Source organism: Varroa jacobsoni, unplaced genomic scaffold, assembly GCF_002532875.2.
Source record: "Varroa jacobsoni isolate VJ856 unplaced genomic scaffold, vjacob_1.0 contig00726, whole genome shotgun sequence".
NCBI classification, from domain to species: domain Eukaryota; kingdom Metazoa; phylum Arthropoda; class Arachnida; order Mesostigmata; family Varroidae; genus Varroa; species Varroa jacobsoni.
Genome location: NW_019214515.1, coordinates 65,069 through 91,485, shown reverse-complemented (window position 1 = coordinate 91,485; position 26,417 = coordinate 65,069). Strand labels below are relative to the sequence as shown.

General features: G+C 37.3%; 2 protein-coding genes across 9 annotated transcripts; one reads left to right on the top strand and one right to left on the bottom strand.

Annotated features, from left to right (window-relative positions):
• Positions 1 to 756: 756 nt before the first annotated feature.
• Positions 757 to 12,885, bottom strand: LOC111271513 (mitochondrial intermediate peptidase). 3 transcript variants are annotated; one of them, XM_022852358.2, is made up of 13 exons: positions 12,346 to 12,839; positions 9,207 to 9,329; positions 8,925 to 9,064; positions 7,546 to 7,812; positions 6,778 to 6,989; positions 5,200 to 5,360; positions 4,669 to 4,785; positions 4,085 to 4,297; positions 3,675 to 3,845; positions 2,352 to 2,507; positions 2,074 to 2,162; positions 1,528 to 1,754; positions 757 to 996 (listed from the first exon to the last, which is right to left on the bottom strand). In XM_022852358.2, exons 1-13 carry the CDS (start codon positions 12,508 to 12,510, stop codon positions 923 to 925), a joined length of 2,115 nt encoding a protein of 704 aa, XP_022708093.1. In that variant the 5' UTR covers positions 12,511 to 12,839; the 3' UTR covers positions 757 to 922. The 3 variants fall into 3 exon arrangements, with proteins under 3 accessions (XP_022708093.1, XP_022708094.1, XP_022708095.1); XM_022852359.2 differs by lacking the exon at positions 3,675 to 3,845 and having other exon boundaries at positions 12,346 to 12,843; XM_022852360.2 differs by lacking the exon at positions 757 to 996 and having other exon boundaries at positions 1,613 to 1,754; positions 2,352 to 2,431; positions 12,346 to 12,885.
• A 2,068-nt stretch (positions 12,886 to 14,953) lies between these two features.
• LOC111271517 (sodium/hydrogen exchanger 8) lies at positions 14,954 to 25,808 on the top strand. Of its 6 annotated transcripts, none has more exons than XR_002686916.2 (12): positions 14,954 to 15,885; positions 18,030 to 18,269; positions 18,506 to 18,673; positions 19,050 to 19,319; positions 19,715 to 19,811; positions 20,102 to 20,285; positions 20,804 to 21,048; positions 21,319 to 21,611; positions 22,189 to 22,419; positions 22,628 to 22,789; positions 23,051 to 23,225; positions 23,413 to 25,808. XR_002686916.2 is itself a non-coding variant. In XM_022852365.1 (11 exons), the coding sequence occupies exons 2-11, from the start codon at positions 18,075 to 18,077 to the stop codon at positions 23,165 to 23,167; spliced, it is 1,962 nt and encodes a 653-aa protein (XP_022708100.1). In that variant the 5' UTR covers positions 14,954 to 15,885; positions 18,042 to 18,074; the 3' UTR covers positions 23,168 to 25,808. The 6 variants fall into 6 exon arrangements, 4 of the variants coding, with proteins under 4 accessions (XP_022708100.1, XP_022708099.1, XP_022708102.1 ...); XR_002686917.1 differs by having other exon boundaries at positions 14,955 to 15,885; positions 23,884 to 25,808; XM_022852365.1 differs by having other exon boundaries at positions 18,042 to 18,269; positions 23,051 to 25,808.
• The last annotated feature ends 609 nt before the right edge of the window (positions 25,809 to 26,417 follow it).

Here is a 26,417-nt window from a genome sequence, read left to right as displayed (position 1 = left end):
TTAATTGAGCTATTTATAATCGAGTGTTACTTAAAAAAGTAAATAAGACAAAACGAAAGTAGGTGCATATGTTATATTTAATGATAACAGTGAAGCTTTTTTTCCTTTGTATGAATGTAAAATACCTGTGTCAGAACATAGCCAAGAAGGTCTTACCTAAGGTCTAAGAAGCTGCTAATATATATTTTTAGTATCTTTTATACTTGCTGTGTGATGTAAAGCTTTACATGAGTACGTTAGCTAAATTATTTAGTATACCACAGTGATAATATGTTTAGAAAATTGTATATCTGTGTGTGTCTCAGTGTCAGAATTGGTCAACAGAAGTGGTCCGTACTGCGGCCAAAAGCTCTTTACGATGCTGTCGCTTTATTTCAAACACTGAAATTTTGACATGCATGTCCACAAGGCACAAATGTCCCCGTGATGGTGCCGTGGCTACCCACTAAACTTAAAGACACATGAGGCCGTTCGATACTGAGCGTAGGAATACTGCATGTCGTACAGGGAGTCAGCCATCTCATGTCAATTCGAATGATTTATTAGTGTTTTTTCGACAGATATCTCAAAATAATACATGTGAATTACATAAGTAAATGTCAATACATAATAAAAAAGAGAAATGTGCACATGTTTCTCGCTATTCGAGTCATCCTTCTGACTTTTTATTGTGTACTAGACCAACCTATGAACTTCTGATTCAAGTATTGAAGGGCTACATTTATCTCAGGGAGTTCTAAAAAAAAGAGAGACTAATTATCACGAATACGCTACGTATTCAAATAAAGCGTTGACCATTTATTTACAACCATGTATACACAATTATATATTATAAAACAATTACAACTTTTTTGTTGTTTAACTTCAATTTAGTTCTCCGTGCTCCTTACGACTTTTTATTTCGCAAAATGTAACTACAAATTTATCTATGATCGATGTCCCGAATAAGCGACTCTGCTAGCTGCTGAATATCCAACTGTTCGATGCTGAGGAAATCTGAAGCAAAGACCAAACATATAGATTACTTTGGAAGCTTTACAGGAATCTTTACGATAATATTCGTTGCTTACCATGGCACAATCGACAACGGAAAAGTATCGTTTTATTTGTGATGCCAATAGTCTTAACGAGTAAGTTAATAAGAGAATTAATTGCTAACTTAAAAGTTACGGATAAAAGCTAACTTCTAGTACTCCTAAAAATTTCTCATGAGAATTGATAGGGCATTTGATTTCAATGCAAGTATCTCTTGTGTCTATCCGATGCCCCATATACTGTATGTAAAAACAAGTTTCAGCCTAGTAACAGCAACGTCAACGTTACACATACAGAACACAAAACTTAACGCAAAGCATGATGTAAGTTCATACGTACTTCATGATGTGACTTATATATATATATATAAGCCATAAATTTATCTAAATAAAAATCGAGAAAGCTGTATAAAAGCAATGCAATAACTTGAGTTAAACCAAATTAAAAGCATCATTCTGCATATATTTATTAAACAGCATGTGCCGCACTAACTTTGTATAAGTTGCGCTGGTGGGAGTGCGCCGCCGTGTGCAAGTACCTCCTCACGATATCGGGTACCTACACAACGCGAGAACGGATCGGCGTTAAAAGCCCGATGCCAGAATGTCGCTGCTACAGCTCGTGACATCAAGTACGAATAATATTTTGCTCCATAGCCAACAAGATGACCGAAACGCAATTGCCAAGCCGTATTATCTACGTACTTTACGCCAAAGTGCCTGCCAAGTCCAATACAGATTTTCAACGCAATACAAAATTTGTATCTCGTAATCTTGTTTCGCTTAAAGATGGATGGATAATAGGAACGATAATAGACGCTTTCCTCTATTATATGCACTTTTAACCTTAATCAACGCTTATGCAAGTGAATACGACGTTCTAATTCAAGCAAACGATAATATTGCGTCGTATGTATTTCAGTATGATACAAAAATATCAGAGAGACGCTGGACCACAATCGATTTACTGCTTCTTCCTAGCTCATGATAGTATTAGGTAAACAAAATAGCGCAATATATAATTTTCAAATATACTAACTTGTTTTGAACGTCTCGCAAGATTTCTGTCGTATTCGCAGCTAGTGGGTATTTTGAATGATACTCGTGGTCCACAAACGCATAGAAAACCTGCAATTAACGCAATGGATAATGATGATAATCGAAATTAACTGAATGGAAAAACACAAAATGTATTCGAAATAAATTAAAATTTCTTTTAAGAGGAGCAGTGTTTTCGTTTTATGTGCGGAAAACAGTTAGCGTGTTAACTGTACTATTTTTTTTAGCTTTACGCAGTTATGAATAGCAACAACGCACCTGCAGTTGTGTCTCGCTGGCTTGGAAGATAACTCGAGACGCGTCAAGGCTAGCAGCCATTTCAGCTGGCATGAGCTCACCTGTTCGATAATGACGCGCAAATTTTGATACAACTCGAGGGTCCGATGCAAAATACTCCATAAGGATGGAAGGTACCTATCATGGATTATCGTGTTGTTAGACACTAACAGTAGACTGCTTGCGCAAGGTTCGTAGGCTGTTACAAGCGAATCCGGCGTAGTTCGGAAGTGAATAATTTTTGGGTAATTTAGTTTACAGTAGAGATTTTTAATATATATTGAAGATGCACTCTTTTACTTTTTACTCACCTATCTCATTTCGACACAGCTAGTATCGTTGGCCACCAGCTACCTTTTTTTAATTCAAGGAAAGCTTTGTTATTACACGGACTTAAATCGAAAGAATAAACGAGTTGAAGCCAACGTTCGATACCCCTGTGCTCAATCCAGGAAAAAATTAAGGCATGCCAATAAGATCTACCGTTATTATCAAGTAGCCGACTGCGTGCTTTCGATTCCCGTGCTGATGTTCCATGAGTCCCCAAGAACTTGAGATAGTCAGCCTTTGGTGCCCACTGCAAGTATTACCGCCACCTTACATTGAAATCTCTTGACACTGCCACCGAACTTGACCTCTTTCCGGAGTGACATCGAACTTCCGCCCTGTCCCTCTCAAGCATTACATTTTCACTAGTTAGGTCGTATTTCTGTAATGTGTTACATGTGAAATGCCAGTTCTGACGGACAGACTTCTTGGATTCTAACTTCTTTCTTAAAAAGCCTCTTCGACTGCGACAATACGTTTTTGTCCTTCGGGTCAGGACATCTGACTACCTGCTCACTAGTTTTGAAAACGGCAACTTCCGTTCTTGACACGCAGGCCCCTTTGCTTAACATCTTCACCAATCTTTGATAAATTTTTGCCACGCTCTGATTTTCTAGGAATGAAAGCTTGACTACTGAGCATTGATTTTCGAAACTTAATAACGCTTTCTTTTTGTAACTTACTTCTCTTGAGGTAAACTCATTTCACTTGCTAGTTTCTAGAAGACTGAAGAACTTACCAGATAAATTTCGACTGCTATCGAAAATTATTCAATTTCAAAGTCTGTCGGATGAGCTTGTAACAGCCTAAGCATTTTTCAATGCAACTATATTGTCTAACAAAAACAACTATCCTGAAAATAATTGGCTCGATAAAGTTGATTGGAAATCATGGCAAATAACATCATCGAAACTTTTATAATTTAATCGCTATTCAAAACTATTTTGAGGCATATTCATTTAGACAGAAAAGATTTACTTCAGCAAGGTCTGTGGCACACCGAGTGCCCGTGACGTGCTGATATTCGGTCCTTGCTAACATCGAATGCATGGCATGACCCATCTCGTGAAAAAGGTTATCCATTAGCGAGGGAGTTAGTAATGGAGGTACCCCACTTTCACCGCGCGGAAGGTTTAACATCAAAACTACCTGATTGAATACATGAAAATACATGAAAAGTCATTAAGCTAACTGGGTAGACTACTGACTTTACTACAGTTCGTTCACCGTAAATTAGACCTACAAACATAGATACACGAAAAAATTTCAATGTATCGATACTGAAAGATACCTCATAGAACAAACGTAAAATGCATTACAAGGTTACGAAATATATATATAAAAACGTGAGAATACATAGTAAACGAAAGCTTTTTTCGACAGCTGACCTTTGGTATCTGATAGGATCCATCACTACGTCGTCGACCCCCCTGAATCGTGAAATGGCAGTCCTGATGTGGCTTGCCAGGCCTTTCAAATAAATCGCAGTAGATAACTCCCATATGGGATGCCAAGCTATTGCGACTTTGTTCAGTGGCATTTTTGACAACTAGCTTTACCACACTAGAATGCCACAGCTCGCCCCGTTCCGGCTTCACAACCTATAAAAGCCAACAGTATCTTTGGTATAATTAAAATAGTTATATGGCCTTTTGCTCTACATCTTGAGCTGAGTTAGTATTTTACTGTTAGTATATCCAGTTCTCGGCAGCCGCATGTTCAACTTAAGATAGATCATCTTTATAATGACCTTGCTACATAGTGAATACTTGATGTGCAAATCGAACATTTTCATCTTTTTCACATCATTTCATTTTTTATTTATTCATTATTATCGCACCAGTTTATCAGAACTGTCGAAATATTTTTTTGCTTCCAAATTGTTGTTTCATAATACATTACATAGTCTGAAAGCAATGTCTAAGTGAAAACCGTTTCTAGTAACGTTAAACTAATGTTGGTCAATACATACCTCGAGATTTATGCCGTAGAGCGCGTTAAATATCATATCAAGGCCCTCCATACAGCTCGCCAAACTTAGGTATGCCATATACTCTCTCGGATCCAATACAAACTTATTTAGTTTAGCCTAAGGCATTTCAGAGAGGAATAGAATAGCTCTGTAGATTAGATAACTAAAAGCGCTATTGCTTCCCATACTCAGTCGTTTTCCAGTCCTCCTCTGTCATAGAAAATTTATAGATAATCATAATTCTACCAGAAAATACAAAACCTTATCCGACTTGCCTAAGAACACCTACATGGATACTCTCTCAGGAAAGAATACGCGTAAAGAATTCAAGTTATAATCTACTTGTCTGACAGCTACGAGCTGTGGGCTCCAAATCACCAATAAATTTAATCGAATAAATAATTGTATGATTAAACTGGCTAGTGATATCGTGTCACCACATCAGAATAATGGATCTGAGAGCTCAGCAACTGACAAAAAAAAAGCTCTCTTTTCTTCAAAAATTAATCTGGCTTTTATATTCATGCGTACCTGTGAGGTAAAATAAGGAACATCCCAGGGCTCGAGTCGTTTCACGTGTCTTGAACGAGTTTTCTTCATACCCATCATTTCTTGATAATCTCGCTCGGCACGAGGACCCAGCTCTGCAGAGAGGTACGATAGAAATGTTTCTACGTTCTCTGGTGTTTCCGCTAAGCCAAAGAAAAGATAATTTGCCTTGTAAATTGGACAATTAGCAAATGCTCAGAAAATCAAGGTTGGACCAACTACATTTAATTATGTATTTATGATTGGCTTTATTTTTATAAACAAAACATCGTTCCTTAAGTATTGCTGTGAGGTCAATGAATCATAGAAACTATGGAAATCCTTGTTTTCAAATGATTTTCAGTGGAGATAGACAATCGTACGGTGTTCACTCTTTAGTATGCGGTACTCGAGTTCAGATATTAATTTGGTTTAAAAAAAGTTGTCATCTCATCCACGTGCAACATAGCGATTCACGTGTCATTTCTAATGGTCACGTTTATTTAGTGTTGACCACTATCCTGCACAATTACATCTTGAATTTGGGATATAAACTGCTCACAGGCTCATTCCAATTGTTCCCGTCACAATTCTCCGAACGGTTTCTTAATAGCACAACTTGGATAAATTGGACTCTCGCTACATATCACTCCATACATAGTAATGCAGCGGTACAAATCTAGACTGTGTGATGGCCATCAGTGATCAGTCCTTCAGCAGCCAACCCTACATTAACCGGTTAGTATACGCGGTGCAAGTAAATCCTGGTTAAACAAATTGACTCCGCACACAAGTTTACTTGTATTGCTGTGTAACTTATTAAAAGATACCGAATCCGTCGTATTATTATATATCGTATTATAAAAACGCTTTAAGATCAAGCTTTCCCTCCACTTCATGAAGCAATGCTTGCTTGGCCTGCATTAAGCTCACAGTTGTTTCTTCCTGGGTTCTAACGAAGCTGAAAAACTTTTCAGAAGACTTAAGCTCTTCCTTCAAAAAGCGTTCCAACGCTTGTCCTTGAATCTCTTTCACGTACCGATCCTATTATGCAAAAGAGACCTCTCCCCCGAGCTGCCACCTGACTTCTAACATTGTTAGACCTCAGGTGATTATTTTTTGCAGGCCATTATGTGCTTTATTAGTCTGCCCTTTAGTTCTTGGACATCGCTCACCTTTATTATATTATTATACATTATTATATTTCAGTATATATAACTCAATTCAAATAGTTTCGTCAAGGCATAGATTGGTTATTTATTATAACCTGTAACTGTCTTTTTGATTGTTAAAAAATACTTCGTCTGTCCAAGTATTCAAGATCCTACTTATCAAGTATCTCTTCTGTGGTATATTAGGACAAATTTTTTACAAATCGACTTTCCCCACTTCATAAGGATATAAGTCCTATTTTAACCTAATTGAGCGAACTCTTGTTTTTTTTTGTTGCTCTACTTTTTTTTTTATCAAAGCTCTGCACACTTGCTTGTTATCACTATTTTGACAGTAGACTGGGTACTTTAGCTATCAATAATAAGGTATATTTTGTACTGATTTAGCTGGATATTTATAAATGCTTACCAATGCTTCCTTTAAGTACTCGATGAGCATAGGTGTCAAATCCACAAAGCCTTGCAAGTTCATGACGGGACCTGAGAAGTTCGTCAAGAAGGCCAAGCTGATGGTCGTCTGGGTACAGATATATTCGATAGGCCGCCTCACGGACCAATTCGTTAGAGCAGTCTGCTTGAAGACCGCTTACTACCAGGTTCTCACTACCATCGCGATTGAAACTGGGAGGTACGTCAAAAGACGTACGCATTATAAATACGAGGTCGACGCAGAAGGACAAACAAATTTAAAAGCATTACAATTTAAAACACACGTTTTTCAGTTACGGATCGGTCGAAAATGTCTTGTTCATATTTCAGAGTAACTAAACTTATGTGAAATCACAAAATCATCGACACATTGTTTTATTTATAGAGGATACATCGTAATTAATGAATGATCCTATTTAGTATCTACACCTAGGCATCTAAAAATATTCAATTTTGATACAGCGGAAATGCATAATACGTGTATCATGATTCATGTAATGAATCTGTGTAGGCTTCTTGTTTCATTTAGCTCTTACTTTGGTCAGATACAGACATAATATTACTCTTCAAATTTCGGACGGAAAATTTCAATTTCAAATTTCGCAGTGATTAAAACGACTGTTTTAATCATTGCCTCTGCGTATAAAACACTCTACAAAGTTTAAAGCTAATTTAAAAACGTACTGCACTTCCACCACGGTTGCATACGCAGATCCTTTGAATTATCAGTAGATGCAAAATCACCTACAATGCACGTAGATTTTCTGGCATTCCACTTTGCCGTACATAACGAGGTCGGTGAGAGTTTTGCAGAAACTGCCCGCCAACATAAAGGATGTGATCGTTAAGTGCTACAACCCTTTGTCTCCGCTCCTCATCAAGATGTATGCCGCACTGCTCAAAATCAAAGAGAAATAATCGCCCTACGTGCTGTTCGGCGTTGGTTGTTGGTACGATGTCACCGTTCTCGATCACTGAGCGCAACGCAGAGTACAGCTCCCGGTTGGTGTTTAGCCTGGTTTAGATAAACAGTGTAAAAATCACATCGTGCTCCATTACGTTACATTTCTATTTTGCGTCTCTATATAAATATTTTATATTGTGCAACACTGTACTTTGGCACGGTACGTAAATTGTGATTTGATAGCGATTGGGAAAAAATGTGTAGGTATCTCGTGGATCTCTTTTGATAAGCATTAAAAAAAACTGCACAAATATGTGACAATGATATAGGACTTGGATAAATTCAACTTGAAAGGTGATTTTCGAATTTTTCGAAAAAGAAACTATACTCTCGTCCTGCTTCACCCCCGCATATATTGTGTTTCTAAATAAATCGCAATGGAAAAGGGCTAAAAATATTCTTACCATTACTCCATTAATTAATAACAATGCTTTATTTATTTTTTTTTTTTGAAGTGCTTGTTTTATACGAGTAGATTTTGTAAAGCTAAGAGATGCTTATACGAGTTGTCTAGAAAAGCCATATTTTATCTAGGGGGACGATATTAAGCTCGAGTGTATATAACCTTAATGGAATCGGTCTGCGGTAGAGATTCTAAGTAGACGAAATCAAATTAATGATGTTATTTCAAAAGTTAGAAGTCTATTATGTCCAATATATCATGTCCGGTGAAAAATCCCGCTTTATAGTTAGGAATGGTTAACATTTGTTAGTATAATCGAATTTTGTTAAAACGGTCGGACAAGCAAAGAACACGTTTTATAAGAAAAGGCGACGGAACAAGCTTAGTATCTATAACTACAGCTCAAGTAGTACCTGAATGCTTTGCGTAAAGTTTGAGATAAAGGGAGGGGGAGGGGCAGGAGGAGGTAGGACAATGTTAAGCTAACTGACAATATTTAGCTTCTGTCTTTTATGCTGCTCTAATACAATTAGAACTGCCGCATTCACTACAATAGCAAAAAAAAACAGCAGGTATAATGCTAGCTCAAAACAACTGCTAATTACAATAGCCCAGTGAAAGTCTAGGACAACTGGGGTGAACAGATAAGGACAATCAAGATAATAGAAGATTTGACGAGAGCACTTGGTCTCTAAGTGTATCAGTGGTACATCTATTGGATTCTAAATTATTGTCATCGTCGATATTTGTTTTTAAGTACTTTTCAACGAGACTGGAGATAGCCAGCGAGGCGTGTTCAGCGGCTTGAGCGTAGCGCCCCTGAGGATGTCCTACTTTAACAAATTCCGCCAGATCAGCCACTCGGCAAAGGCAATCCGAGAGATCATCAAATATCTGCACCTATAAAGTGAGAAAAAAAATACAAAGCCAGTATAAATATAAGTCTAAATTTATTAGTCTGAGCATGGGTTCTATATATTGAATGACCTTTTTGCTATATATATATGCAGATTATTACTAAATAAATCGACAAATAAGTAACCATTTTTCGTTTTCTGTGAGAGTACATCGCTTCGGCAATGAGCTGCTCAGCCTGGGTAATTGCATTCTCCTTAAGCAGGTAAAATCCATTTGGATCACTTAATTCAGGCAATTCGAAGAGGCCCTGTAATAGCAAGAACATTAAAATATTTACTAATTAATTTCTCGATATTGGCAGAGATAAATCCACCATATGTTATATTTAGACAAAATGTTTCCCATTGCTAGATACATTACTTAGTGCACAACAAAACATAACAATTTGCGTTTACTTTATTTAATTTTATATGAACTTTTAATAATATTAGTTGTAATAAAATATTTATTGTGTCAGTCTTTAATATATTATGGGGAAAAAAATCTGTGTTAAAAAAAATTTGCTTATACAAAATTTTCCTTCATAGTTGCAGCACACTGCTTGCAACAGTCTGTTAACACCATACATGCAATAGACATTCGACACTTTATTTTTATTGCATAGTTTTCAATGTGAAAGAAGCTTACGATCATTTTTTTCTTGTTTGGTTAAACGATCGAATAAAAAAATCGTGCAATGATTGCTATATTTCAGTTGGGTTTTGTGATCCAGTGTCAGGAATGTGTCAGCTACATATAAAACTTACTAATAATAAAAATGGTATTGGTATATAAGCGTAACCAAATATTTATCTGTTGTAATGAAACTATCTTTGACTGTGATTTTCTTTGTAGAAATCAGTTTGTCGGCAAGAGGAAGACGGGGGTGATATAAATGGTAACAGTTTCCAGCAAAACTGTGTCTCACAATCTCTAATGAGCTAAAAATGTACGTATAAATGAGCAATATGGACCAATACAAAAAAGTATAAAGAACTTGAATAACTAAAATATGCAGCATTCTTATCTTGACTTTCTTCCTTCTAGCTAATATAACAACAGCTGGTACTGTAAGTGCTATTGCTGGTAATACTGAGCATTTTATAGTACAATGTTTTACGAAATAACACAATTAAGCAAAAAGTAAATGAACAGTTTAAAAGAAACAAATAGATGAAGGCCTTGCAGCGCGCAAAATGATTTTCATAAACTACATATCTTGTATTTCTAATCCGAATTAACTGCGGGAAATTATGCACGAAGAAGTGCGCCTTGAGGTCACTTACTTCAATATAGCAACAAAATACGGGGTCAGTACGTTACAGCAGAGGTTTGGAACGAAGTATTTTTTTGCTTTGGTCCACCGTATGCCAATTTATATTAAGATATGCGTTTTAATTTTCTTACAAAGTTCGTATCGAGTTCTAATGTATCTTCGATGATTCGAGTTGAAACTATCTTCAAAAAAACTACGTTCCGCGAGGTAAATCGGAAAAGTCTCAATAGCTTTTAAATCTAAAAGGGTGGAAAATTAATCAAAATAGCTCAAAAATCTATTTTTGATTCACATGGATTTTCAATGCAGAAATTAAAGGCCGCCTAGAAGCGGAGAACATTAACTATCGATTGGGGCATTCAGATGAGCTCCGACAGTTAGTCTTTTTAGACTCTTCGCGCCTTGCTATATTCTTAAAGCTTTTCACGTATTTTGAGATCCTGTAGTTCTGGGATTTTTAATCTGTTATCAGTCTAAAATGTAATTCTACTGAATTTTTTAGTATGAAGCGCACTTAAGTGACGATTTAAGTCGTTCATACCTACCAATATCGTTTGACACAAGGTTACTATAAAAAAATATGTGCGGATAAAGAGAAATATTTTGAAAACTGAAGCTGTAATCATAGTTAATTCTAATTGTATTCAATCAGTATGATTGTAATGAATGACACTTTTAGTACGCTGAAATAAATTTGACAAAATAGTTTTATTTATTTAGATATTGTATTAGAAACGGAAAATGAGGTAAAGTCCCAGTTTAGGTGTCACACTCTGTACATTCTGTAGACACGTATTTTCGAACTTTCTTCCGTGCTCGTAAAAATATTAGCTTGCTTAATATGAAATGTCACAAATATTCATCGCATTTTTCAAAATGACAATTTTTTATAATGGTGGTAAGCGTCGCAACTCTCTTGTTTGTATTCAAGATGCACTTTGATTTTTTTAAATTCAAAATTGTTTCCTTTGATATCTTCACTCGTGCCTTTAATAGGCGAATGAGACATTAAAAATAAAAAGTTGGGTAATTTACAAGTGCGAGTTCCGTGTTGGAACTACAGCGGCGGACTTTGAAATGCATCTCGTAAAATATTTCTGTGGAGATGAGTGGCGAGAAATTAAGAGCTGTCGTGGAAGTCCACTAACTTCAAACTGCATGGATGTTGGAACTCATGTCTGGTGTACGTGAAAATACCGTACCTGTTTACCACGATCAAGTTAATAACAAGGTTAAACTATGCATAAGTAAGTGCTGTAAAAATTCTTTTTTCAGCTTTCATTTTGCAGCAGCGGCCATTTTTACCACCGAATTTTATTTGTGCTAAAAAAATTGATCCTCTACTGTTTTCGCAGATAGTCACGTCAATGAACGCATGGACTTGAACGGACAGAATAGCGCCAAACGTACAGGTGCAAAAGCTTGTGGTGTCTGTTTGGTGGTCTTATACGTGCGTTTTTCATTACTTATTATTACATGATTGCTTATCCATCGATTATGGCTGAAGGGTAGTGTTAAATGTCAGCATACGCAAGCAAGATAAGTCGATAAGTATGATCCACTTCTATTGCGCAATAATGGTGGCAAAAATGCAGGAGTTATAGTTGCTCGTTTTCTGCCATCCACCACATAGTATTGAAATCGTGTTTTGAGGCCCCCTGTAGTTCAGTTTCTAGAGATCCAGGATAAATAAGTGGTCATCGGAATGGCAGACGGTTATAAAAATGATGTACTCTTCGACTGAACATAAAAAAAGTGGATATATAAACACTCCTAGCCCGTTTGATGCAACGTGTTAGTCATTTTTTCCTTCTGTTATTGATAAACAACCCAAACAATGATATTTTTTATGTTAGACTGTAATTTTCACAGGAGTAAAACTAAAGTGAAATCAATAAAACGTTCAAGTGTGTTTAATTGACAATTTTTATAGCACAGTTTTTTTATTTAATATCTCCTCTGTATATGTGTTTATCTATTTAATGAGCTTCACCTATATAAAACCTACCGTTCTAGATCCAAATAGCGGTTCATATCCTCCTTGTCTACAGATCTGTTGAATATTATTAAAGTGCGCGAAACGCGATTTATTTAAATATCGAACTTGTTGGTTATTATGCGCACGAAAAAAAAGTCCCCACGAGCTCAGGGCTCTTATAGCTTTGGTCAGCATTTTTGAAATAATGTGCTGTCACTCATCGCGTACTTAAAGAAACGTGATCATCGTTGAGAATGGCTCGTTCACACTTTTGATTGTCGCCCTAGAGCACAGATCATGGTCTCATTCAATTTCTATTAAGTCTTCATGTATTTCAGCTGTTTGTCTTCACACATATTAATACACACTTATTCCTTATGTCACATATTAGGTCGCGTTTCTGTGCCCTTCGTCCATTTAGTGTTCGATGAAAACATAGACGGCCACATCGATACACTGCCGCTCACCGACAACAACAAAACGTCTCAGACAAACACACGACGGCCAATGTAAACAGCTGAAGCGAAAATAAAGGATGGCACTAACCGGAGAATAAGTGTTCGAAGCAGACGGCTGCAGCCAGTAGCAGTTGTCAATGCGCGCCTTTCAATTGATTTTTTCCCATATAATTTGAAAGCCAGCTTGTGTTTTTGTTTAGATTAAAACATTCGTAAAAAACATAGCCTACGATATGGCAATAACAGATCTGACTCACTTTAAGACAAAAAATGTAACACATAATTGTGTGTTAAGGCACACTAAAAAGCTTACTTCTTAAAGCCCATATAATACCATGTTTGTTGACCGGAATTCTGCAAATATAGTAAATTAAAGCGTATTGGCCAAGATACGGTATAAGTACTCTGATATGCTAAAATTGCCGTTGTTCTACGGTGAAAATAAGAGACATACTCGTATATCGATATCCTTTCCCATCGTTAACGTGATTTTAACTGAATGATAGATTAAATGGTGTTTATTACTAGACGAGTAGCTTCCTTGAAGGTGAATGATGTGTTAGAGGGCGACATACTTATACACGCACTGATTGGCCAAAAGTACTGTATTTTCGAAATTTTATAACTTCTCATAACAGGAAAAACAAATAATGGAAATGCTTTTATTAATTTCTAATAGAGCAAAAGATTGACAACGTTGTGAAAGAAGTTTCAATTTTTTCTACATGTATTCGAGTCAAACAAGCTTCCCGAACGCTGTATAAACTTAGTGTACGCGTCATTGCTTTCGGCACAATAAAATAATACGAAATGCATTAAAGTGGTTTATAAGAGAAGAAATAATAATCAATAAGATATTTAAGAAAAAAAATGTCTTATACATTAGTAAGTGTGTTAGACTTACCGGTTTGGTGAGCTACGAGTTTTATTCTTGTGGATACTAGATTCTAGTTAAATATTGAAGTTTTGTTCAAGATAATAAAAGTATTTTCTGACCAGTTCGTTTCGTGTTTTGATTGCGTGGGTATAAACAGTCCGGCATCCAGAAATCTTTATTTTTTGAAATTATAAAAAGTGTCCACACATAGTCTGTTTGTTGACGCGGTGGGCTTCCGCAACACTGTTGATATACAATAACTGATAGTTGATATTACAATTGTGGATCGCACTTAAAGAAAATCATTAAGGAGCCAATATATACGAAGCGACTTTTTGTCTATAGCATGGAAAATTGCCAATAAAAATAACGTGTTCTAACGGCTAAACAACCAATTCATTATTCTTTAAGTTCTCCGTGTTATCGTATTGTTGATTCTATCAGTTCTTGCGATTGCAAACCATCAGACTGTACATTCACTGTAGGTTCGTCAGTACAGTTTGGCCTTTCTAATCGTTCGTGGGCTCTGAAATCAGCTTATCGTTGTAATGCTGACACCGCTGAAAGGCTGGGTACATTACAGTTTATATTACAGGGAGCTGCGGTTCCGCGTAACGAACTAACTTAATATGAGCCTTTTTCTTAACGTCGTGCCCCTTTATAAGTGTAAGATAGTTCACATAAAATGCGTACCATGCACGTTGTTGTGTAAGATTTTTTAGTTTCCATGATAAAAATGAGTTGCATAATATGGTCGATCCTAGCGATAAATCCTGGGTCTATCGGAAGGGCATGCCTCTGCGGAATTGCCGAAACGCTATTAGAACGTTTGTTTTGTCAACTAATCCTGACCTATGTAAACTAGTCAGTGTTTAATTAATGTGAAAATCGGTAAAGAGTAAGCCAATTACTTATATTGAACATTTTGCTGAAATCAAAGTACGAACAACTGAAGCACTTCTTCTTATTTACATCGTAACCCAATTTCGAAATACAAAGATTAGATGTGTGTTTATTGACATACCTTTCGTCTCCAAGTCACGCTAGAACTAGGAAAGCTTGCAAAGTTGCCAATGTCAGTTCCTGAAAAATATCACGTGGCCACCGTACGCAACGGGACAAATAGTGATAACTCTTTGCTTCAGTAGTATAGTTCTAAAAATAGAGGTGCCACTGCCAAACAAAGATAATTAAATACCTGATTATTTGGTATGAAAACCTCTATCTAAAGAATAAAAATGGTTCGTACAAAATATGGCTTAATCTTGTAAAAAAAGATGATAAGAATATTATATGGGCTTGTAATAGACTTTCTTATAGTTTATTTTACTCGCTTTGCTTCTCTATTTCATCGAATCTGTCATGTGGCACGTATTGTTGGCTTTTTTCTTAGCCAAAAGTTTGAATAGTTGTTTCTACCTCCGTTTGTTTCTTTGCAGATGCAGGCAGGGAAGAAACGTCACATGCTTTTGTGAACCCAAATTAAAAATACATCCCCGTACTAATATTTATATAATTTGTCAGAAATATGTTTTACGTTACTGCTTTATAAACTTTTCATCAAATCAGTATCAGGCCTCCATTATGTGGATTCAATGGCGCTGCCTATTCCTGTAAAACGGTCGCGCTGTTGGCTATCCAACAACACCTTCGCCTCCATCTCTACTCATTCATCCAACTTCGTCCACCTCAAGCTAACAGATGATCAGCTGACCGGGTGCGCACAGGCGTAGCACTCCTCTTTACTGCTCACCCTCTATAAGAAAACCGTGTACAGTCGAACAGCTCCGCTATCAAGCATTTCGTGGGCGCCATGCGTGGCTTTGTTTTTGGTGTCGGAGTGAAGTTTAGTCTCAGAGCTGCCTGTCATTTTCAATACGTACGTACAGAATAGCAGTGACGACGCGGACCAGGCGTCTAAGAAACAGCGCGATTTTAACGTCAGTCTGCTTCTCCTCTATCATGGCTATTGAATGGTGCCGTTTCTTCAGTCTAAAAAAGTCACCCGTCATCAATTTCGGGCGCGAACTTATTTCACATCGGCCGTAGCTCCGCTCTGCTCTGACTGCGCGTACCAGTTTGGCTTAGTAAATGGCGACCGTAACGATACCGCTGGTGTAGCAACGGAGTTCAACTGGATTCTTTTTTTTGGCCGGGTCAGTTTGATTAATCTGATCAACAACATAGGACAGCCTCAAGAACAATGGAAATACTACCATAGAATCAGCTACAACGGTAAGGTTAGGTTGATAGAGCATAAGGTAATCCTATTAAATATTGGTAAAGAGAGCGAGTAAGCATAAGCGCGATTATGTAGCCGTGTCTGCGCTGAAAGAGCGATGAATTATATAGATAAGCTGTGTCTCAATTTGTTTATTTACAGAAAATGTTTTTAAGTACGTGTACTAATATGTTCATATAGAATAGTTCATATTATACGTTGGTATCAGTCATAAAAATTTGCATTTGTAAATCTCTTGCTAGCTTGTCTGATTTGACGCAATTGAACACCTTGAACGCGTGGCGACTGACTAATAAACAGCAAGAGCAATTGGCAGTTTATTAGTTGGCCTTTTTCCAAAAAAAAAAAAGGTTCTCGGTTTATTTTGTAGATTAATATACATACACTGATCATACAAGGGCGATTCATGGAGTGGAATCTGACTGATCCAAGATATGCCATTGTAGTTCACGAGTTTCGCCACTTGGGAAGTACTGAAAGCTACATATTATTATACTATTAAAGTATTTTAAATACGACGCTGATCTGAACAAGCTATTAGTAAATATTTGGCCTTACGTTTGTAAGGAGGTTAGCTTCGAATGTCTTTATTTTACGAAGGCTTTTCTGTCTCGTTTATGACGCAGGCTTGGTTTATTAACGCAGGTAAATTCATCAGCAGACGATGGCATATGTTAAGATTTGTGCAAAAAAAGTGTGTTAGTTAATCAATATGCCGATTTGTGAAATCATTCTAAAGGCACTTTTATTTGACGACGAACTATGCGTGAGCATTTTTTTTTAACTTGTATAATTATTATTAGTGCAAAAAAATGTAAATCTCTAATTATCTAAATTAAATATTATGAATACTGAGCTGGAAGTTCATAAATGGTTATTAGGTAGCATCATTATTTGCGTAAGGCAAATCTAGTTTATGGCACTGTATTGGTAAATATCATGGTGGAGATTTTTGCATGCCTGTTTTGTTTCGTAGCCAAGAATGATTCTGATCCCTTGTAATATTTTTCTGCATACAGAAGCGCTTTTGACATATGTCATTTTCGCCTAACACCTTCCCAATGCTCGAAGGAATAAATTTTTGTTCGTCAATATTATCCGTACTTTCTGTTATCTATAACTAGTTTATAAAAAATGCAATGCATTTGAATTATAAAGGGCATTGTTTCCTCATTCATAATAAGTGATACTTTAAAATATTTATATTATCTTTGTAGTGAGGGTAATTATCTTGTAAATGTCGCAGCTTTTAGATATCTGGATAGATGGATGACAAGACTAAACAAGTAAAATGGGTATTGATCGATAATGAGCAAATATACTAGTTACCAGGTTTCTTTAATGCGTGGAATTTCAATTGGGTAATTTAGGGTAATGCATTGGATGTTTACTTTCGAAACAAATATGTGTTGCCACGCCGAAGGCATTAATCTTGCCAAACAAGGTACGGCTAGCGCGCCCATGTAAGTGTCGCCATTATAATAGCTCTGGGCTGTTTATATCTATTGAACAGCGTAATAACTTCAAATGTTGGATGGAGTAATAACTATGTACTATAATAAAAACTGATAGCGGGTTATATAAATGGAATGCGTTTTAGCCTACTTTCATTTTAAGTATGGTGGTCCCTTTTTTTCGCACTGCAAGAAAGGACAAACTGATTCACAATGGCTTCTTAGATTGCATATGGACAACATACATATTCCACGTAACGGAAGATCTGTCATATCGGCTTACTCTTTTGATCTACTTAGCGCTCTCATTCATTGACGCCTATTTTAATCTAGTTAAAATATGGTTTTAATTCACATAGATTGTATGACACGTCTCACCGTTTTGTGTGTATGAGACCCCGTTCGTCAGCATTAAGTTCGCAAGCATAAAAAGTTTTGTTTTTAGAAGATAGCCTAAACGAGCTGTTTAAGCTTCATTAAATTTTTGTGATAGCAGGCAGAAATATCAGTGAGTGAGTATAACTAAGAAAAACGACTGTAGAAGCTACAGAAAAAAGAAAGAGAGGCGTAATGCACACCATAAAATTGTGAAGTAGCATGCAGCCATGGGGTGCACATGCCTGTGTATTCATGGCAAATTTAAGCATTCTAGAATTGACGTCTATCGATTGTGTCCGTTTCAGTGCTGATTGCAGATTTCGACTTTTTTACCACGTGGGGAGGATCTAATGTTTGGACGCAGCAGTATTAGCAGCATCGGTGGGGCAAGTGCCGGCGCTCTGACCGCATCCCCAGCCGGTCGTGGTAACTCAGGCAGCACAATAGCCGAACTTTGGGGCCGCCTCGAGCGCTTTCACAAAATGGGTCTATTCGTCGAGTACAAAGTGGCTGGCGTAACGCTTGCTGCCCTCCTTCTAATATTGGTACGTTTCTTTCTTTTTTTTTTTTATCTACATGGACGATTTTAAATTAGAAGCGCAGAGGGGCTATTAACATTTCGCATGTACATGTTTTGTATGAGTGAGTTGGTCTAGACGGAATGTGAACATGCGCACCTCCGAATAATAGTCGTATGACAGATTGGGAGTTTGGAACGTTAAACTTGAGTGTACCGATACCGTATAATTTGCCTTATATATTTCTAATTCGTCTTTCTCAGATGTTGGGATCCTATTATACGATGTCTTCGATAGGCGTGGGTGGTGTTTCAACAACGGAATCACTTTCAAACGCCATCTCATTGGCAGATGGAAACTCCTCTAAATCCGGCGGACTTTCGACAGCGATAATTCCTGCTATACCGCCTCGAACTACTGCTGACGAAGAAGTGAGTGAAATTATTATGTGTAGTCATGTCATTAACAATTTCATCGACATCAGGTTTACCGGTCAAGATGATACTTATAAACCAGGCCAAGAACCCCGTTCTCCAGGCGAGCGGTCGAACAATGAGAAAAATGCATCTTTCGCAGAATGAAAAGCCGGTCTTCTAACTAGAACAATACTTAGCGCATGGCATGCGCCCAGAGACATACCATTACTTATATAATGATGCGCCGAACATAGCCACGAATCTTAACTTGGTATTTCTTATCTTCAAGCCATAACAAGAAGCCTATTTTTTTTTCTAGCTCTATTTTATTCCATATTTTGTACTCCTATGGATATATATATTATTTATCATTATATTTACTGTATTTCAGGTTCTCTCGTCTCTGACAATCTTCTTCGTTCTCACGGTGATCGCTGTCTGCATTCTGTCCATTCACTTTCTGATTCAATGGGATTTCCGCTTTTTACCGGAGTCAGTGGCAGTCGTTCTGATCGGCGCTTCGATTGGGCTTTTTCTTCGAGTCGTGTCCGGATGTTCTGGGGCAGACGGTTGGCAACAGGAGGAAGCATTTTCGCCAACGACATTCTTTCTCGTACTCCTCCCACCTATTATCTACGAATCAGGATACAATTTGCATAAGGTAAAAGACACATACACAGTGCCCCTCTTCGCACTTTATAAGGTCTGCTCATAAGCTTATAAGGTCTGTGGTGCCTTTCCCACTTTGTATAATGGCACGAAACGACTGTAAACCTAACATTGTGGTGCACTATAGTATCACAGTACAGTGCCATTTTTCCTCAAACACGATAGAAACGGTCGAAATAGAGCCTTAAACAAAATCTCCTTTTTCGAAGTAAGAAATAATTGTATCGGGTATAATGTTTGGAGCATAAAGTACAAACATGTTTTCTTGTTATGAGAAATTCCTGTTGAGCCTCATATTTAATTTTGTGAATCTTCAAGATTAGCGAAGAAAGTGCCACTTAAGCTAATTTTGTTGGATGTTGGTACCGTAATATACGTCTCTTGCAGGGGAACTTCTTCCACAACATTGGAAGTATTTTGATCTTCGCTATTTTAGGCACGGCTGTATCTGCTATGGTTATTGGAGCCGGAGTCTACATTTTAGGTGAGTTTTTTGACCTGATTTTTTAATTTTAAAGAACATCAACTACCTTTATTCGTAAAGACTGACGCCCCTGTGAATTGGCAATCATTTTGAGAGCGTACTTCGATCATTTAAAGCTTTTATGTCCTTCATTAAATGATGCCATATTTAATGCAGCTTCTTACTTTGGAAGTATAAACATTTTTCTAGGATGCATGATATTGCTACTTTTGGAAGTGAGCTAAAAGAGTGTTGGGTTTAATTATTCCGTATTGCTCGAAATATCCACTGAACTTGCGTTTATTTTACAGGTGTGGCCGATCTAGTGTATTCGCTAAGCTTTGCGGAAAGCTTAGCGTTCGGCTCGTTGATCTCCGCTGTAGACCCGGTCGCAACTCTAGCGATTTTTGCCGCTCTTGATGTTGACCCTGTGCTAAACATGCTCGTTTTTGGAGAGTCTATACTCAACGACGCTGTCTCTATTGTCCTTGCTACGTAAGTAAAGTGATCATCTTGTTCAACACGTGCAAGTGCTGGTTACGACAGTAAGCTTATTGCAATAGTTAATTTAAGCTGCAGGCAATTTATCTTGGCGCATAGTGTATGACGTGCTTTTATGATTCGAAATAGAGTGACCTTGTCTTATAATGAAAGGTGAGCTAGGCCAAAAGCGAGAAGTGTGGCAAAAAGGTTCTGTTTAGACACCGTGAATAATTTTCGCCGCCGACGACGACGACGATTTCTAAAAACTCAATTCCGCTGTTTTAACGTCTATAAAAATATCTAGATGAGCAAATGAATGGATTCATAGAATCCAATAAGAACGTTAGATCGAAGAGCTAGATTTTGTCGTGTTCTTACCGCTGTACGACTAATGGGGTATATTGCATTTATTTTATTTATGAAAAATAATTGATGCTTACTTTTTTTTTTTGATAGCTTACTTACATGATTCGAGTTACCTTATTTTTCATTCAATTGCATCTGCTATTTGTTCATGATTCGCTTTTCAGGACTGTTCTAGAGGCTGGCTCGCCGCACATGATGGAGATGACGGCAGGGGAAGTTGCGCTATACGTTGTGCGCCGCTTTCTCGTTGTATTTTTTGGGTCAGCCGTTATTGGAGCATTGTTCGCACTCGCTGCGGCTCTGTTGTTGAAGTACGTCGATTTACGGCGACATCCATCTATAGAGTTCGGTATCATGCTCGTCTTCATCTATGCACCGTATGGATTGGCTGAAGGAATTCATCTATCTGGTATGTGTACAACCTATTTGTGGTCCGAAAAGTTCGGCCCATAAACGAACAATAATATACAACGATGGAAATCTGTAGCGCTATCTGGATGAAACTGGTCAAAACTTCTGAAACACTGGACACAATTGGAATCAAAGTAATGTGATCAGTACTTGAAACTTCGCAATAATTATCACTTAAGATAAAGTGGATTGAGAAACACATCTCACCTCCTTTCTCTTACTCTGATTAGAGAATTTCTACTCTAATCTTACATAAATAATTTCGCAGGTATAATGGCTATCCTATTTAACGGCGTTGTGATGTCACACTATACGCACTTCAACCTGTCATCCGTAACTCAGATCACAATGCAGCAGACATTGCGGACATTGTCACTGATGGCAGAAACATCTGTTTTTGCCTATCTTGGGCTCGCTATTTTTAGTCATCGATTAAGCATACAACCAGGCCTAGTTATAGCTGGCCTGGCACTTTGCCTCGCGGGTCGTGCTGCAAATATTTACCCCTTATCCGGACTTCTTAATCACTTTCGAGAGCATCGTATTACTAACAAGATGCAGGTATGTTCTTTTGACATGTAAACAAGTTGACGCTTGACATCTAGTAAATTATTTATCTAGATGTTTTTATCGTGTGTGAGGCAAAAAGAAAAAACTAAATAGCTTAGCGAAGCGTCCGGGATAAGTTTAAAGGCGGCAAACGTCCTAAAACATGGATAATATCATACCTCGCATTTCCACTGGCTGGTATCGGACACTTACGATGACGAGTATGCAATACAGGTTGCTGATTATATGTTCCTCGTTTGTTTAGTTTCTACTGCCCATCTTATTATTTATAAAAAGCGTTTATTTCTCGTTCATTGTAACATAATATATAAACATGTAAATCCAGATGTTATTTAGTTAAAACCAAAACTGTCGTATATCCAGTTAGTTGACGGTTGGAGACCAGAAACCAAAAATACTGCATACACTTAGCAGTGTTATCACTTGCATCAATGTATAGTATAAGCAATCATAGAAGTATGCGAAAACGCATCTTTATGAGGAAATACGACAAGTCTCAAAAATTGTAGATAACTCTTTATGAAAAATAATCTTGTTCTGGTGCGTCATATATTTCTCGTTGCGTTAGTTTATCATGTGGTTTTCAGGTCTTCGTGGGGCGGTAGCGTACGCACTGGCTATGCATCTTAACTTTGGCTCAGAGACTCGCCACGTTATTGTTACAACGACGTTATTAATCGTTTTACTGACGATTGTTGTGATTGGAGGTTCCACAATGCCAATGATGCGCTATTTGGAAAGGACCGAACGGCTCGGAGCTAGGACACGAGCAAGGAAGATCACTCTGTCGAAAACGAAGGCAAGCCGAAGATCGAATATGATACCTCAACTGGCTAAAATAAAACCTTTCCAGGATATTTATTATTCTGTTACTGCCCGATGAGTAACTGTACACTTTGTAAAGCCACAGTAAGATGCAAATTGTTTTTTCTTTGAGCTAAGCAGAAAAATTTTCCGGATACCCTATAGTAATGGTGTTTACGATATTCTCATTTTGAAATGATTAGGAAATGGGTCAAGCAATCGACGCGGAGCATCTATCCGAGATGACTGAAGAGGAGCTTGAGGTCGGTTTCCGATCAGGTAGTGGAGTCACTCGACTACGAGGCTTTGCAAGACTCGATGTTAAATATCTTACGCCGTTCTTCACGCGAAGGTTCACCCCTCAGGTTGGTATTTAATTTAACGCTAACAGAGTTAAGAACCAAAATATACTTAGACACCGAATACCCTAGCTAGATTGATGATACTTTCTCCTCACTCTATATCTCTCTTTCGGTTTAGTTTTTTTTGACCGTGTAAGTGTTACTTTAATTAAACGTATTAAACGTACTATATCCAAATTAAGTCTAATTGATGTGCATCTGATTGCACATGTCAAATACGCGCTTCGATTACATTAGGCTAGCGCTTTCATATCCCTTTTTCAGGACGTGTATGATGGTGCGAAGCAGATGTCTGCTTTAACAGACCAATGGTACAGGACAGTTAGGCCTTCTGACACCGAGTCAACGACTGACGAACGGTCCACAACAGAAAGTGTATGACGTGCCGAACCGTACACAGAAAAATCGCTGTAAAATCTCATCGGCTCATATAAGCACGGTTAGGGTGATAAGCCGTTTCTTTTATTCTGAGAAATTAATTTAAATGCAGTATAAATTTACTTATAATATACCTATGTACATTTATGTGAAACAGACCCGAACTATATCATAAACTGACCTTAGCGCCACGAGGAGATTTAGATAGCGATGACATAACTGACGGTCTTGATTTGTGTGAGTTCCAGGGATGGCATAAGCCTATTTATATTTGGTGAAATGTTTTGTTGATGGAGTTTGTGGAGCATTAGACACATATATATACTATGACCTATTCACAGGTGCTACGAATCAACAGCTTTTTTCACTATTATCGTGCCCCTTTAGACTGAGGTGTTCTTTAGACTGGGAGCCACATACGTTAAAAATTCTGGTTTATGCCATGCTTTATTAATGACGTTTGAAGTAGTCTAGCTACAGAAACGTTTGACGTACAGTTGAAAAGTCGTAAGTTAAAACAGAGATCAAACGTAGAATTCCAGCGTGAATTTTTTCTTTGTTATGTTAAAAACACTTTGGGAGTATACGCTGCTCTTCTTCTCATAGTATGTGACGATTCTCATGAGGAGAAGTGTCAACTAGCGATCACGAAAGCCATTATTAATAATTTTTTCGGCATCCTGTCTTCCCCTGCTTTTCATTTATATAAACTCGAATAGGCTTTCGTCACGCGATCCGTTTTTGGCAGAAAGATCGAAATGAAGCTGAAACACGATTAAGTGACAGACGACCTGGTGCTCAAAGGACCTCTTATGCAGTAAACTGCTTGGCCCTGTGGTAAGGCGCTTTGTTGCCGCTCGAAAGAGCCCAAATGACGCGTAATTTTCTAAGGCGACGTACAATATTTCCGTTATTAGCCAGTGCACCAATGTTATTCTGTTATGAAATACATTTGCAAAGTACATTAGTGTGATGATGTTGTTGCCCTCGGAAGTTTACACCGACAAAACAACAAGTTGAGGGATAATTAGTTTCATGAGAAAAATAAAGAAGGTCAATGATTTGTCATCGTTTCTAAGAGAACTTATTTGAAGACAGTTATCCCACACTATCCATCACACAGCGTATACTAAGTAAACCCTAACTTACACCTCGCAATAAATGTACACATGAATTCTGTACAACACCCAGCATAACCATTGGCCTTGAGACATTGTACTTTCAGTAATTATGAATAGAGATTCTGAAGACTCGTCTACTTTTATAGGCTAAACGACACTAAGACCAAGTATGTACTGCTAGCATGTTGTATAATGCTGAAATGGCGATATATATTAAAATGAAAGTGCTACCAGTTTTCGATGTTAAAGGAAACATTTGAAATCGAGATCTACATATTGATTGCACATTTCTATCCAAGTAGGCAATGTGTAAAAAACGGTTGCGTCTGTGTGTAGCATAGTCATTTATTGCAACTGAAAAAATGTTTATTAAAAGAAGGAAGATCTATCTTAGGTCTGCTCTGGCATTATTTACCAGTTCAAGAGGAGCTTATGTAAAATCGATGTATGTACAAAAACGGCTAGTCTTATTGGAACCATGAAAATCTGTCATTTCTCGAGGTGTCACATATGTAAGTGCGCCTTCGCTGCTGAATAATACACCACATGCGTTATTTCCAACTCTATATTGCCAAAGGGATCAGATTGTTGTCCTCAGCCGGGGCACAATTCTCTTTGAAAGATATTTCTTTGATGTTTTTTTGGAATCAGTTGTTGCTAAGTATGATTAAGCCATTCTGACTAAATGAGCGATCAAAAAGTATAAAACAATTACTTTGTATGCCAAACGCGAAACACCTGTGAGCAAACTTACTCGTGTGTATATTGCTGATATATATGAACGTGTGTAGATACGGTGTCGACGACCACCAGAACATACTGAAGTAAATGTTATTGAAGGCCACTGCATATAGGCCTAATACATAGTTTATCGGTTTTGTGAGATATTAACGCCAGTTGCTTCTGGGCTGACAGGAATTTCACCTACACCCTATAGTGAAGCATCAAAATGAAAAATTATGAGGTGTATATTCAATACCCATATAACCTGAATAGACCCCTGAGATTATAACGAAAACTTAATGTTTACTGCTGTCGGAGGCTCAGTGCATTAATTTAACCTGGATCATAAATAACTTCTATTACCATCTTAAAGAACATTTTGTATTGTGAAACATTATACATAAAGGCATATTAAATATTGTGTATATTTGCGCTGTTTATAGTTCGTAGCTATCACGAAGCACTAAAAAGGATTTATTTACACCTGACAATATCCAAAGCGAAGTTTCGTGTGTGGCTTTCAATAAAAAGTCAGTAGTTCCTAACGAGTTTACCGCATGAACACTTGAAACGAACGACTTAAGTGAAATCGTACATAAATTTTTTAAATAAAATGCGAACGCAAAACAAATTGTAGTTGATTTACTTCCACATAATACGGTAGCGCACTGAAAAATTGGCATTGTATTTATGTTATCATTAATTAGAACTGTGTAACAGAAACACAACTGAATTCACCGTGTACTAAATATTGCAATGAAAATAAACGTTTCCATAAACAACGCAAGTATGTTAACGAAGCTACTGGTTTTTGTACAAGATGTTTTGTGTAAGATGCTTCTAATTTGTACGTATTACGTACGGCATAAAATACTGCGTGGCTTATTTTCTAAATTCTACATAGTTTTGATTGTAAGTAATGGCTTAATTGATTTTTAGCCTAATCGTTACTATAGCATCGATTACTATTCTCGAACGCCGAGTCAACTGTAGGACAAAGTTCACTCATGGCAATTGTAAACAGTGTAATATTATTAGTAATTCATTTTTTCGCTAAACGAACAGCTGGCCAAATAGTTCATTGTGAACCTGCAAGCCTATTTGGCTTTGTTGCGCAGCCAGATGCTACATTCTTAGCTACCAGGGGCTTTACGTGTGTGTGATGTTATACAAATTTAAAATTCTCGTAGGAAATCTAAGGCCTGCTTGTGGTACGTTCCATGGATTAAGTTTTAGTCAACATAAGATCAATTCACGTGACGCCTAGATATAAGTAAACTCAAGGCTCTCATACGTAAACATAGTTGTCGGTGACATTGTGTGTAGATTTCCATTTATACAATTTTTTGCTTTAGAATAATATAATTAACTCTGGGCCATTAGCACACGCAAAATTATCACGTGAACGT